Consider the following 14,874-nt stretch of genomic DNA (forward strand, 5'->3'; position numbering starts at 1 on the left):
GGACAGGGAGGCCTGGTGAGCTGCGGTTCGTGGGGTCACAAAGAGTCGGACATGACTGAGTGACTGAACTGAACTGAAGTGTATACAGTGGCTCAGATGATAAAGTGCCTACCCCAAATGCAGGAGACCTGGGTTCGATCCCTGGGTTGGGAAGATCACCTGAAGAAAGCAATGGCCACCCACTCCAGTACTCTTGCCTAGAATACCCCATGGATGGAGGAGCCTGGTGAGCTACAGTCCATGGGGTCGCAAAGACTCAGACACGGCTGAGTGACTTCACTTTCTTTTCTTTTCTTAGTGTATACAGAGCTTACCGATTTCTCTTTTCCTTTCTAAGTGGGCATCCAAGGATGAACAGATACTTGAAGGAAAGCCTGAAACACAAAGACAATATGCAAGATAAGCAAAGTAAATTAGATAATGCATGAACCCATGGAGATGCTGGGAGAGAGGTGCCTGGAGAGAGCATGGAAGCTCTGAGCCCTTCCCCAGGCCTTGCCCTATATGTCACTTCCCTCTGGATGTTCCTGAGTTACATCCTTGTAGAATAAACAGATCCTCTAGTAAGTTTACAAAAGTAATAATAGGATTATATGAAAAAGAAACAATCAGAATAAGAAAGTGAAGTTGCTCAGTCATGTCCGACTCTTTGCGACCCCATGGACTGTAGCCTACCAGGCTCCTTTCCATGGAATTTTCCAGGCAAGAATATTGGAGTGGGTTGCCATTTCCTCCTCCAACATGCTTACAAAATTAAGAATATACTTCTTAAAATACAAACTTAATTGAAACAAGGTTTTTGTTGTTGTTCAGTCACTAAGTCATATCAGACTCCTTGTGATCCCGTGAACTGCAGCATACCAGGCTTCCCTGTCCTTCAGTGTCTCCTGGAGTTTGCTCAAACTCATGTCCATCGAGTCAGTGATGCTATCTAACCATCTCATCCTGTCACCCCCTTCTTCTCCTGCCCTCAGTCTTTCCCAGCGTTAGGGTCTTTTCCAATGAGTCAGCTCTTCCCATCAGTTGGCCAAAGTATTGGAACTTCAGCATCAGTCCTTCCAAAGAATATTCAAGGTTGATTTCCTTTAGGATGGACTGGTTTGATCTTGCTGTCCAAGGGACTTTCAAAGAGTCTTTTCCAGCACTGAAATTTGAAAACATGAATTCTTCGGTGCTCAGCCTTCTTTATGGTCCAACTCTCACATCCATACATGTCTTCTGGAAAAACCATAGCTTTGACTAAACAGACCTTTGCTGGCAAAGTGATGTCTCTGCATCCTAATACACTGTCTGGTTTGTCATAGCTTTTCTTCCAAGGAGCAAGCATCTTTTAATTTCATGTCTGCAGTCACCATCTGCAGTGATTTTGGGGCCCAAGAAAATAAAATCTTTCCCTGTTTCCATTTTCTTCCCATCTATTTGCCATGAAGTGATGGGACTGGGTGCCATGATCTTAGTTTTTATAAAATACTCTGGACAGTGCTTGATGTTATGCAAGTGATCAGTAAATATTGCAGTTATTAATGATATTCAACAATTCTGTAATTAATATGCAAGACTTCAGGTTTAGAAAAGAAATTAACTTTCAAAACATATAAGTCCCTGCTCTCATATATCACATAAATTGCCTCTCTGTGCATAAGTTTCCTCTCCTTTAAGGAAGGGATGACAATTATAGTTTCTTCATTCATAATATAGGGTTGAAAGTGAAGTCGCTCAATTGTGTCCGACTCTTTGCGACCCTGTGGGCTGTAGCCTACCACGCTCCTCCATCCATGGGATGTTCCAGGCAAGAATACTGGAGTGGGTTGCCATTTCCTTCTCCAGAGGATCTTCCCAACCCAGGGATAGAACCTGGGTCTCCTACATTGTAGGCAGGTGCTTTACTGTCTGAGCTACCAGGGAAATATTGGGAGTTCAAACTTGTAAAATATCCTGAACAGTGCTTGATATTATGCAAGTGCTCAGTAAATATTACAGTTATTAATGATATTGCCATAACTGGTGTTAGGTTGGATGTGAGAAGTGAGAGTAGGGACAAGAATAACTCTCACTTGCAGAATTGAATCCAGGCTTGTATTAATACCATTCACTGAAATAAGGAACTCTGGAAGAAGATGAGGTGGTAAAGATGAAAAATATGTTTTTGTACCTGTGTGTTTCCTGAGGAATCCAGGTGAAGATGTTGAGAAGGTGATTGTGCAAGTCTGGAGTTCTGGGAGAACAGGGGAGTTATCAGCATATGAATGATCATTAATCCTGTGAGATTGAATGATATTATTCAGGGAGAAAATTTGTTTAACAAAAGAATAATTAGGCTAGGGATGAGCCCTGAGGTCATCTACCATTTAATGGATGGGTAAAGAGGAGCTGTCACAGAGTGAAACAAAAGAAGGAGCGATCTAAGCCTTAGGAATGCTTTTGAACTGTGGTGTTGGAGAAGACTCTTGAGAGTCCCTTGGACTGCAAGGAGATCCAACCAGTCCATTCTAAAGGAGATCAGTCCTGGGTGTTCATTGGAAGGATTGATGTTGAAGTTGAAACTCCAATACTTTGGCCACCTGATGCGAAGAGCTGACTCATTTGAAAAGACCCTGATGCTGGGAAAGATTGAAGGCAGGAGGACAAGGGGATGACAGAGGATGAGATGGTTGGATAGCATCACCGACTCAATGGACATGAGTTTGGGTAAACTCCAGGAGTTGGTGATGGACAGGGAGGCCTGGTGTGCTGCGGTTCATAGGGTTGCAAAGAGTAGGACACAACTGAGCGACTGAACTGAACTGAAGCCTTAGGTAAACAAAAGTCTGTTGGCACAGAGGCCATGGGAAAACAGAATTTCAAGAAGGAATGAATGGTTAACAGATGCAGATGAAGACTGAAAACGATCCATTGGATTCAGAAGCACAACAGTCATTGATGACTTTAGCAAGAGCTGTTAGTTTGAGAGTACCCCCGTGTCCTTGGAAAGTTGGGTTTCAAGTCAAGATAATAAAAATTTGTACACAGAGTTTGTTCATCCTATCCTAGAAAGTGTTTTCCATTTCAGATTCTCTGCTTCTTGGCTCTAGTTATGTTATTCTTACTTTCCAGGTCTGATTGGATGCCATAAGAAATCAGTCTATTGGCACGTGATTGGAATGGGCACCACCCCGGAAGTGCACTCAATTTTCCTCGAAGGCCACACATTTCTCGTGAGGAACCATCGCCAGGCTTCCTTGGAGATCTCACCAATAACTTTCCTTACCGCTCAGACAGTCCTGATGGACTGTGGCCAGTTTCTACTGTTTTGTCGTATCTCTTCCCACCAACATGGTAATGTCTATAGATCTTAAAAAACGAGTATTAGAAATATCCAGCTCTTCTTTTAAATATTTCACCTTGAATATAAGGGGGCTTGATTATTAGTAAATAGGACTTGGGGGTTTACCTGTGATCAAGGGAAGGGAAATGGTTTAGTGAAGAATGAGGTGGCAAATGTGAGGAGGAGAGTATGTTGTTGTTTACTAAAGCCTACTTAATGTTGTTTTCCCAACATTAAGTAGGCTTCAGTACTATGGAGAGAGCAATTTGGGGTCATGGAATCTAGGATGTAATCCTAAGGGCTCCAGGATGTCAGTAATGATGCCCCAATATATAACAAATACAAAAGGATATTGTGGTGCTCCATATGAGACACCAGACAACTGGTATACAAGGAGGCACGCTGTAGATACCCGGTCAGAGATGAGAGACATCAGGAGAAACAACATGGGAGTGGAAGTTGGTAAACACACGTGAGGCACCACGTGAAGCTTTCAAGGATGACTTGACTTTGCAAAGGGTCAAAGATCCTATCTAAGGAAGTTGGGACGATGGTACCTACGGTTGCAAATTATCGTTAATGTGAGTGAGCTCATTTGTAGCTATAGGCTATGAAAACTCATGTTACATGATCAGCTCGTCCCCATTTTTCTTCTTGTATATTTACTCTGCTAACTCTTAATCTTGGATCAGTCTAACAACTCTCTTTGTCTCCTCCTCTATTGTGGCCATTGAGAGCTATTGGAAAGAAATGTTGGGGAGGCCTGATCTTTCATGATGAACAGCACTTGTTATTCCTGTCAATCTAGTATTAACCTTCCCTTCAGGTTCCTTTGTTGCCCTGAAAAAGAGATTTGATCTTGCACTTTTTCCCACTTATTTTCTGTGAGTGACTTTGTTTCTAGTCCTCTGTAGTGATGAAACATAGGAACCTCTTTTCCTGATATGTTACATAATAATTATGGGATTTTTGACAAGATAAAATGTGTCATACCGGACAAGTAACAGAAAGTCGATCCTATAGGCACACAGGGAAAGGTCATTTACTTGTATGCAGGCTGCTCATGACCTAGTTTGAAGCCTGATTCTGTTTAAGAAGAGTTTGTTTTATGTTCTCTTTCTTTTTCTTATTCTTTTGACCCTTCTTTATGCTGATTTTAATCCTTGTTTTTCAGAAAAAAAAACAAGGATTTGTCTTTTTGGAACTCATACAAAATCCTTCATTTTTAGATCTAGACTGAATTTTGTTTAAGGCCACATGAATCCACACTAGGTGCTTGCTGCTCCTGAAATCTGCCTTGTTCCCCATCACCCAGTAAATAGGTCTCCTTTCTTAGAATTTTTATTCAAAGCTGTCCTATGGCATTAGATAGGGGAGGGATTATTATTATTTACATTTTATAAAGCATGCAAATGAGATTAAGATTGCTTAATAGACTTGCTCTAAGGCTTACAGCTAGCCACAGTTGGACATGCTCTTAAAATATATAATGTATTTCCTTAATTCTAAGCTGAACCTTTTCATATTTTTATTAACTTTGGATATGTCTTAAAATTTATATCTATACTATGATTTTTCTTGACAAGCTACTAAATCTATGGTTTGTATCACAATTCAATGGACTATATATAAAAATTATTAGGTAACTGTAGGGGTGGGGAATTAGTCTGACCTAGGTTTCCAAAAGCTGAAAATATGCAATTCCTCAGGCCTTCTTATTTACAATTTGAGAGTTGGGAAGTGATAGGCTCAGAGCCAGTTCCAGAAAGGAAAGAAAAGCAAATGAGGAAATCTTGAAACAGGAGTCAAACATAGATTGGAGGAGAGTCGGGCAGAAGGGAAATGGTGAGTGCAAAGACCACAGGAAGAAACCCGAAAGTACCAGCTATAGGGAAGGTAAAACATATAGGAGGTTAGAACTCTTAGGAGAAGGCCTTAAAGGCATAAGAGAAAACAAAGTCAGAAGAGTTGAGGCCAGAAAACCTCATTGAACCTCACGTTGGTTTTGTCTGACTTCAGATGGTATGGAAGCTTATGTCAAAGTAGATAGTTGCCCAGAGGAACCCCGACTATGGATGAAAAATAACCAAGAAGAAGATTATGATGATGGTTTGGATGACTCTGACATGGATGTGGTCAGGTTTGATGGCGACAGTGCGCCTCCCTTTATCCAAATGCGCTCAGTTGCAAAGAAGCATCCTAAAACCTGGGTCCACTACATTGCTGCTGAAGAGGATGACTGGGACTATGCCCCCTCGGTCCTCACCTCCAGTGACAGGTAAGGAACTTTTGGCTCTTGGTGTTATCTCTTCCCCATAATCCAAAAGTTCTTCCCAGTTTCTCAAAACAGCAAACCCTTAAGCCATGTGTAGGGTTAGGTACAGGCAAGTGTGAAGTCGCTCAGTCATGTCCACTCTTTGGGACCCTATGGACTGTAGCCTACCAGGCTCCTCTGTTCATGGGATTTTTCAGGCAAGAGTACTGGAGTGGGTTGCCATTTCCTTCTCCAGGGGATCTTCCTGACCCAGGGATCAAACCCAGGTCTCCTGCATTGTAGGCAGATGCTTTACCTTCTGAGGCACAGGGGAAGTCCTCTCTCCGGCTCAGCAGACCAAAAGCATTAACATATTTCAGAAATTCCCACCAGGGATACCTAGATTTTTCTCACCCTTCCTTGATGAAATCATATCAGCTGTTTTAAAGTTGGATTTTAGCAACCTGTCCTTTACCTGGCATGCTTCATTCCAACGTCTTATCTTTTTGTGTCTCATACAGAAGTTATAAAAGTCTGTATCTGAACCATGGTCCTCAGCGGATTGGTAGGAAGTACAGAAAAGTACGATTTATAGCTTACACAGATGGAACATTTAAGACTCGTGAAGCTATTCAGCATGAATCAGGGATCCTGGGGCCTTTACTTTATGGAGAAGTTGGAGACACACTTTTGGTAAGTTGAAGAAAAGATATAAGCTTGGGTAAGAAGACAAAGGCTGGAGAGTTGTGAGTTTTCTGCAACTTCCTGTTTCAGCCTCATGTTCAATGGGCATCATCTTTTAAAATGTATAAATATTACACAAATAAATGTAAATTATAAATTTGTTTTAAAATATTCATACATAGGAAACAAAATTAATGCCACCCATTAAACCTGCCACTCCATTGAAATACTCATTGCTTAAACTTTCATACATATCCTTCTACAACTTTTTCCACTAGTTATATAGTACAGGAATCAGCAGATTAAGGGCTGTGAGCCAAATTTGTCTCATAGTCTACTTTTGGAGAACCTGTGAACGTAGAAGGATTTTACATTTTTGAGAGCTATAAGGAAAAGAATGGGGCTTCCCAGGTGGTGCTAGTGGTAAAGAACACATCTGCCAATGCAAGAGACATAAGAGATGTGGGTTTGATCCCTGGTAGGAAGATCCCCTGGAGAAGGAAATGGAAACCACTCTAGTATTCTTGCCTGGAGAATCCCCATGGACAGAGGAGCCTGGCGGGCTCCAGTCCATGGGGTTGCACAGAATCAGACATGACTAAAGTAACTCAGCAAGGAAAAAAACAACAAGGATATGTAACAGAGAGTAGATATAGCCCAGAAAACCTAGAGCATTTACTATCTACCCATCCCTTTCCAGAAAACATTTCATGACCCTTGATAGAAGATATTAGTAACACTTATGCTGCAGAGAACAATGGTTTAAAAAAAGCAGGGATATTTTTTCACAATCAGTTTACAGATAGATGGTCATGTCAATGAGGGAAAAAAATGCACAACCTAAAAAGTGGAGAGTTACATTTTATTAAGTCACCATTCTTAGAACTTGGGCTGGGGAGACAGCATCTCAAATAACTTTGAGAGAACTCTTCTGAGGAGGGGAGCCATGATATATAGGAATCTTTGCAACAAAGACTTCCATGGTGGCTCAGATAGTAAAGCATCTGCCTATGATGCAGGAGACCCGGGTTCGATTCCTGGGAGGGGAAGATCCCTTGGAGAAGGAAATGGCAACCCACCCCAGTACTCTTGCCTGGAAAATCCCATGGACAGAGGAGCCTGGTGGGCTACAGTCCATGGGGTTGCAAAGAGTCGGACATGACTGAACGACTTCTCTTTCTTTCTTTCTCTTTCTTTCTTTCTTTTTCTTTCTTTCTTTCTTTTTCTTTCTTTCTTTCTTTCTCTTTCTTTCTTTCATTCTTTCTTTCTTTCCAGCAAGAGGCAGGTAGTCAGACTGTCATAAGATTTATTGCTAATTAAAGACAACTAGATATGTCAAGTTGAGGAATTTAGGGCTTTTCTGTGCATGGGAAGATCCCAGAGTGTGCTCAGTGAAATCATTCCTTTGATCTGCACCTCAGGTATCTGGGGCCAGGATCCTGTGTTTTCACATCCTGAGTTTCCTCAACCTGCACCACTGGGGGTGGCTTCAGTTTGCTGACCACTAGATGGCAGGCATTCCTTGTTTCCAGCCTAAGTACCCCAAGGTCTCACTGTTGAGGGTGACTGCAATTGCTGATGACTGCAACATCCGTTGATTACTGATATGGCAGGCAGCATTCCTTTTTTTTTTTTCCTTTTTTTAAATTATGAAAGTATGATAACGCATTTACAGGAGACTTGGGAAATACATATACTTCCTCTATATATTGCAATTATTTTTTAAGTAGGTAAATGAAGATTTTAGTTGGCGTTTCAATACCAAACTCTCAAAAATTAATAAAATGAATATACAGAGAAGGAGAAACATATAGTAGACCTGAAAGGCACTGTGAACCAATTCAACATAATTGAAGTTTATACAATTTTTCGCACAACAGTAGCATACGAATTCTATTCAAGTCCCTATAGACTATAAACTAGGAGACCCTGGAAGATATCTAGGGACATAAAGCAAGGTGTAAAAATTTAATGGTCTGAAGATATTGAAATCATAGAGTCTGTTCTCTTATCACCGTGAAATTTTGTTAGAAATGGCCATCTTTTGCTTATATATTTGTAAAAGGCTTTATGTATTACAGATATTAGCACATTATTATTTATCTTTCATGTATTTTTCTCAGTCTGTCACTTGTACTTTAACTCCTTTATGATGCCTTTTTCCCTATAAAGATTTTCAGTTTTAATATAGTCAAGATCTTTTTATCAGTCTTTACATTTATATTTTTCTGAATATTTTTTGTTTATGTTTTCTTCCTAGGAGCATCTTCACTACCCCTAAGAGATGATAAAAATAGTCTACTATATTTTATTCTTTTTGTGTTTACAGTTTTATTTTTATAATAAGCATTCTAATTGTTCTGGAAGTTACTTTTGGGTATAGAGCATAGTGTCAAATAAGGATTTCTGCAAGTGACAGCAATTTGGCCCAATCAACCTTTCTTCACTAATTGAAAAATGCCTTTTTTATTATATGCATGCATGCTTAGTGGTGTCTGACTCTTTGCGAACCCATGCACTGTAGCCCACCAGGCTCTTCTGTCCATGGGATTTCCCAGGCAAGAATACTGGAGTGGGTAGCCATTCCCTTCTCTAGGGGATCTTCCTGACCCAGGGATCAAACCCAGGTCTCCTGCATCGCAGGCAGATTCTTTACCACTGAGCCACCTGGTAAGTTCTTTTGATTATATACGAAAATGCTGAAATCTGTTCTCTTTAACTGATCTGTTACTATACTGTTTTAATGACTACAATCTTGTAATATGTTCTGATATTTGTAGGGCACGTCTTTCTTCATTGCCCTTCTTTAAAATTTTAGTTAGCTATTATTGTACATTTTTCTTTTTGAATTTTATTTACCTGTTTTTAATTAGTAAAAGTGACTCAAAAGGCAAAAAAGTGTATGCAAAACAAAAGGAAACTTACTTTCCTCCCAGACTTCTAGTACCCTAGTCTGAGCTGCAATTATTGCTGTCAGTTTTTCATATTCCCTTTCAGGAATAATGTAAGTTATACAAAGACATGTATAAACTATATATACTACATTCCATGGGGTTGCAAAGAATCTGAAACAACTGAGCAACTAAGACTACACCAATACATGTGCATATATTTCACACAAAAACAGAAGCATGATGTAGATTGTTCTGTGCAAGTGTGTTCAGTCCCTTACTTGTGTCTGACTCTTTTCAACTACATGGACTGTAGCCCACTAGGCTCCTCTGCCCATGGAATTTTCCAAGCAAGAACGCTGGAGTGGATTGCCATTTCCTCCTCCAGGGGATGCTTCCAACCAAGGGATTGAACCCATGTCTCCTGTGGCTCCTGAACTGACAGGTGGATTCTTTACTACTGAGCCACCTGGGAAGTCCCTGAAAATTGTTCTGTACCTTGATTTAAAAAGTTTAACAATATATCTTGGATATCGTTTCATATCAAGATATATAAGTCTACCTCAGTTCAGTTCAGTTGCTTAGTTGTGTCAGACTCTGCAACCCCATGGAATGCAGCATGTCAGGCTTCCCTGTCCATCACCAACTCCCAGAGCTTGCTCAAACTCATGTCCGTTGAGTCAGTGATGCCATCCAACCATCTCATTCTCTGTCGTCCCCTTCTCCTCCTGCCTTCAATCTTTCTCAACATCAGAATCTTTTCCAATGAGTCAGTTATTTGCCTCAGGTGACCAGAGTATTGGAGCTTCAGCTTTAGCATCAGTCCTTCCGGTAAATAGTCAGGATTGATTTCCTTTAGGATTGACTGGTTTGATCTCCTTGGAGGGACTCTCAGGAGTCTTCTCCAACACTATAGTTCAAAAGCATCAATTCTTTGGCACTCAGCTTTCTTTATGGTCCAACTCTCACATCCATACATGACTACTGGAAAAACCATAGCTTTGGCTAGAAAGACCTTTGTTGGCAAAGTAATGTCTCTGCTTTTTAATATGCTGTCTAGGTTTGTCATAGCTTTTCTTCCAAGAAGCAAGCATCTTTTAATTTCATGGCTACAGTCACCATCAGCAGTGATTCTGGAGCCCAAAAAAATAAAATCTGTTACTGTTTCCATTGTTTCCCATCTATTTGCCATGAAGTGATGGGACTGGATGCCATGATCTTAGTTTTTTGAATGTTGAATTTTAAGCCAGCTTTTTTACTCTCTTCTTTCACTTTCGTCAAGAGTCTTTTTAGTTCCTCTTCAATTTCTGCTGTAAGGGTGGTTTCATCTGCATATATGAGCTTATTGATATTTCTCCTGGCAATCCTGATTCCAGCTTGTGTTTCATTAAACCCGGCATTTCGTGTTGGTGAACCTTATTCTTTCATTTCTCTGTGTTGTGAACTTACATATGCTGAATCCTGTGAGGCTTTTCTGTTAATGTGAAAACTGGAGGATTATTTTTTACATTGTATACAGAAATTATCAAATTTATTCAGAAGTAGTGAGAATAGTAAAATAAACTTCCTTGAATCCATCACTCAGCTTCACCATTTATCAACAAATGGCTAATCTCATTTCATCTATAAACCAACTAGGTCTAAGACATCTATGGATCAGGCCACCCAACTCCAATAGAATACATATTCTTCTCAAATGAACACAAAACATTCTCCAGGATAGACTATATATACATGAGGCCATGAAACAAGTCTCAAAATTTTAAAGAAAACTAAAGTCCAAAATTTCTTGTGAACATAATTGCAAAAATCCTCCACAACACATTATTAAACCAAATCTAGCAACACTTTTAAAAGATCATATACCATAATCAAGTGAGATTTATCTCAGTAATGTAGGGATGATTAAAATATGAAAATTAGTACAGCTCAACATATTAATGAACAAAGGACAAAAATCATGTAATAGGTGAAGAAAGAGGGCTTGGCGAAATCCATTACCCATTCATGATAGACAAAACTCTTAGTAAACTAGTAAAACAATGCAAGATCCTTAACTTAATGAATAACATTTAAGGAAAATTTATAATTTGGTGAAAGACTAAATGTTTTCCCTTTGAAATTAGGAACAAGTTAAGATGTCCACTCTTGCTATATTTATTTAACACTGTTGTTGTCATTGTTCAGTTGCTCAGTCATGTCCAAGTCTTTGTGACCCCATGGGCTGTAGCCAGAGGCTCCTCTGTCCATGGAATTTCCCAGGCAAGAATACTGGAGTGGGTTGCCATTTCCTTTTCCAGGAGATCTTCCTGACCCAGGGATTGAACCCATGTCTCCTGCGTCTTTGCATTGGCATGCAGATTCTTTACCACTGAGTCATGGGGGGAAGCCCATTTAACACTGTACTGGCAGCCAATGCAGTAAAGCAAAAAAAAAAAAAAAAAAAGGAGTTACAGGCATTTAGATTGGAAAGAAAGAAGTAATACTGTATTTGCTGATGATACAATCTTTTATGTAGAAAATCCTAAAGAATCTACTAAAAAGTTTTAGTTCAGTTCAGTCACTCAGTTGTGTCTGACTCTTTGCAACCCCATGGACTGTAGCACGCCAGGCCTCCCTGTCCATCGCCAACTCCCGGAGTTTACTCAAACTCATGTCCATTGAGTCAGTGATGCCATCCAACTGTCTCATCCTCTGTCGTCCCCTTCTCCTCCTGCCTTCAATCTTCCCAGCATCAGTGTCTTTTCAATGAGTCAGCTCTTCAGTGTCTTTTCACATGAGTCAGCTCTTCTCCTCAGGTGGCCAAAGTATTTGAGTTTCAGCTTCAGCATCAGTCCTTCCAGTGAATATTCAGGACTGATTTCCTTGACGATGAACTGGTTGGATCTCCTTGCAGTCCAAGAGACTCTCAAGAGTTTTCTCCAACACCACAGTTCAAAAGCATCAATTCTCCAGTGCTCGGCTTTCGTTATGATCCAACTCTCACATCCATACATGACTACTGAAAAAACCATAGCTTTGACTAAACGGACATTTGTTGGCAAAGTAATGTCTCTGCTTTTTAATATGCTGTCTAGGTTGGTCATAACTTTTCTTCCAAGGAGCAAGCATCTTTTTTTTTTAATTTTATTTTATTTTTAAACTTTACAATATTGTATTAGTTTTGCCAAATATCGAAATGAATCAGCCACAGGTATACCTGTGTTCCCCATCCTGAACCCTCCTCCCTCCTCCCTCCCCATACCCTCCCTCTGGGTCATCCCAGTGCACCAGCCCCAAGCATCCAGTATCGTGCATCGAACCTGGAACTAATAAACAAGCACAGCAAGGTTACAAGATACAAGATCTATATTAAAAAATAAGTTGTATTTCTTTACACTTCAATGAAAAATCTGCAAAGAAAATTAGGAAAGCTTTCATTCATGATAACATAAAAAGAATGAAATAACTTGGGATAAATTTAACAAAAATGGCATAAGACTTGGACACTGAAAACTGAAAAAATGTATTGTAAAAAACTATAAAAATGTGAAAAATATATTGTAAAAAATTGTAAAGTGAAAAATGCAAAAATTGTTACTGAGATAATTTTTAAATATCTAAATAAATGGATAAACATATAATATTTATAGATTGAAAGAGCCACTTACTTTTAAGGCTCTTCCAAATTTATCTATAGATCTAATTAAATCCCTATCAAAATCCCAACTGTCTTTTTTGCATAAATTGACAAGCTGATCCTAAAATACAGATGAAATTGCATAGGTCCCCTAATAGACAAATGAATCTTGGGGAAAAAGAAAAAACGAAGTTTGAGGACTCATACTTCAATTTCAAAACTTACCACAAAGCTACAGTAATCATGAAAGAGTGGTACCAGCATAAGGTTAGATATGTAGATCAACGGAAAACAATTGAGAGTCCAGAAATAAACCTACGTATCTATGGAGACTCGACTTTTTATTGAAGTATAGTTGATTTATAATATTAAGATATGTTAATTTCAGTATAGCGATTCAGTGTTTTTGCATAGTATACTCCATTATAGGTTATCACAAATATTGGGCATAATTTCCTGTTGTTGTTGTGTTAAGTCACCAAGTTGTATCCAATGTTTTGTGACCCCAGGGACTGTAGCACACCAGGCTTCCCTGTCCTTCAAAATCTCCTGAGGTTTGCCCTAGCTAATGTCCATTGAGTCAGTGATGCCATCCAACTATCTCATCCTGTGTCATCCCCTTTTTCTGCCTTTAATCCTTCCCAGCATCAGGGTCTTTTCTAATGAGTTGGCTCTTCTCATCAGATAGCCAAACTATTGGAGATTCAGCTTCAGCATCAGTCCTTCCAATGAATATTCAGGACTGATTTCCTTTAAGATTGACTGGTTTGATTTTCTTGCAGTCCAAGGGACTCTCAAGAGTCTTCTCCAACACCACAGTTCAAAAGCATCAATTCTTCGGCGCTCAGCTTTTGTTATGGTCCAACTCTCACATCCATACATGACTACTGGAAAAACCATAGCTTTGGCTATACAGGCCTTTGTCAGCAAAGTAATGTCTCTGCTTTTTAATATGCTGTCTGGGTTGGTCATAGCTTTTCTCCAAGGGGCAAGCATCTTTTAATTTTGGGGCTGCAGTCACCATCTGCAGTGGTTTTGGAGCCCAGGAAAATAAAGTCTGTCACTGTTTCCATTGTTCCCCCATCTTTTTGCCATGAAGTGATGGTACTGGATGCCATGATCTTAGTTTTTGTAATATTTAGTTTTAATCTGGCTTTTTCACTCTCCTTCTTCACCCTCATCAAGAGGTTCTTTAGTTCCTCCTTACTTTCTGCCATTAGAGTGGTATACAGTAAATCTTTGTTGCTTATCTGTGTATCTTATGTATCATACTTTTTATCTGTTAATCCCATTTATCCCCCTTTCCCTCTCTCCTTTTTGATAACTTTAAGCTAGTTTTCTATGAGTGAATCTGTTTCTGTTTTGTAAATACAGTCATTTGTGTCATATTTTATATTCCACATGTAAGTGATAAATGGTATTTGTCTTTGTCTGATTTACTTCATTTAGTACGATAATCTCTGGGTTCATCCATGTTGCTGCAAATGGCATTATTTCATTCTTTTTTACAGCTGAGAAATATTACATGAGCCTGGTGCTGAGAAAGATTGAAGGCAAAAGGAGAAAGGAGTGACAGAGGATCAGATGGTTAGATGGCATCACCAACTCAATGGACATGAGTTTGAGCAAATTCTAGGAAGTAGTGGAGGACAAAGGAGCCTGGTGTGCTACAGTCCATGGGTCCCAAAGAGTCAAATATGATTTAGTGACTGAATAGCAACAATATTGCATGGTATATATGTACCACATCTTTTTTATCCATTCATCTGTTGATGGACATTTGGGTTGTTTCATGCCTTGGGTTTTGTAAATAGTGCTGCAAAGAACATTGCAGCGCATGTATCTTTTAAAATTAGAGTTTTCATCTTTTCTCGATATATCCCCAAAAATGGGGTTGCTAGATCATATGGTAGCTCTATTTTAGTTTTTTAAAGGAACTTCCAAACTGTTTTCTATAGTGGCTGCACCAATTTACATTCCCACCAACAGTGTAAGAAGTGACCGTTTGACTTTTCACAAATGTCCCAAGACCAATTAATGGGGAAAGAATACTGGAACAACTGCATACCCACATGCAGAAGAAAGAGATTTGACCCCTTCTTCATACCATACTAAAAGTAGA

At 39.5% G+C, this 14,874-nt stretch overlaps 1 protein-coding gene across 2 annotated transcripts in view; it reads left to right on the forward strand.

The window, feature by feature from the left end:
• Nucleotides 1-14,874, forward strand: part of F8 (coagulation factor VIII) — a 143,012-nt gene that overhangs the window by 37,499 nt on the left and 90,639 nt on the right. For both annotated transcript variants that reach the window (XM_055563762.1, XM_055563763.1), the window contains 3 exons: nucleotides 3,094-3,315; nucleotides 5,324-5,582; nucleotides 6,080-6,251. In XM_055563762.1, the coding sequence (XP_055419737.1) occupies nucleotides 3,094-3,315; nucleotides 5,324-5,582; nucleotides 6,080-6,251 (653 nt within the window). The remainder of the gene's footprint in view (nucleotides 1-3,093; nucleotides 3,316-5,323; nucleotides 5,583-6,079; nucleotides 6,252-14,874) is intronic.

Source organism: Bubalus kerabau, chromosome X, assembly GCF_029407905.1.
Source record: "Bubalus kerabau isolate K-KA32 ecotype Philippines breed swamp buffalo chromosome X, PCC_UOA_SB_1v2, whole genome shotgun sequence".
Lineage (NCBI taxonomy): Eukaryota > Metazoa > Chordata > Mammalia > Artiodactyla > Bovidae > Bubalus > Bubalus kerabau.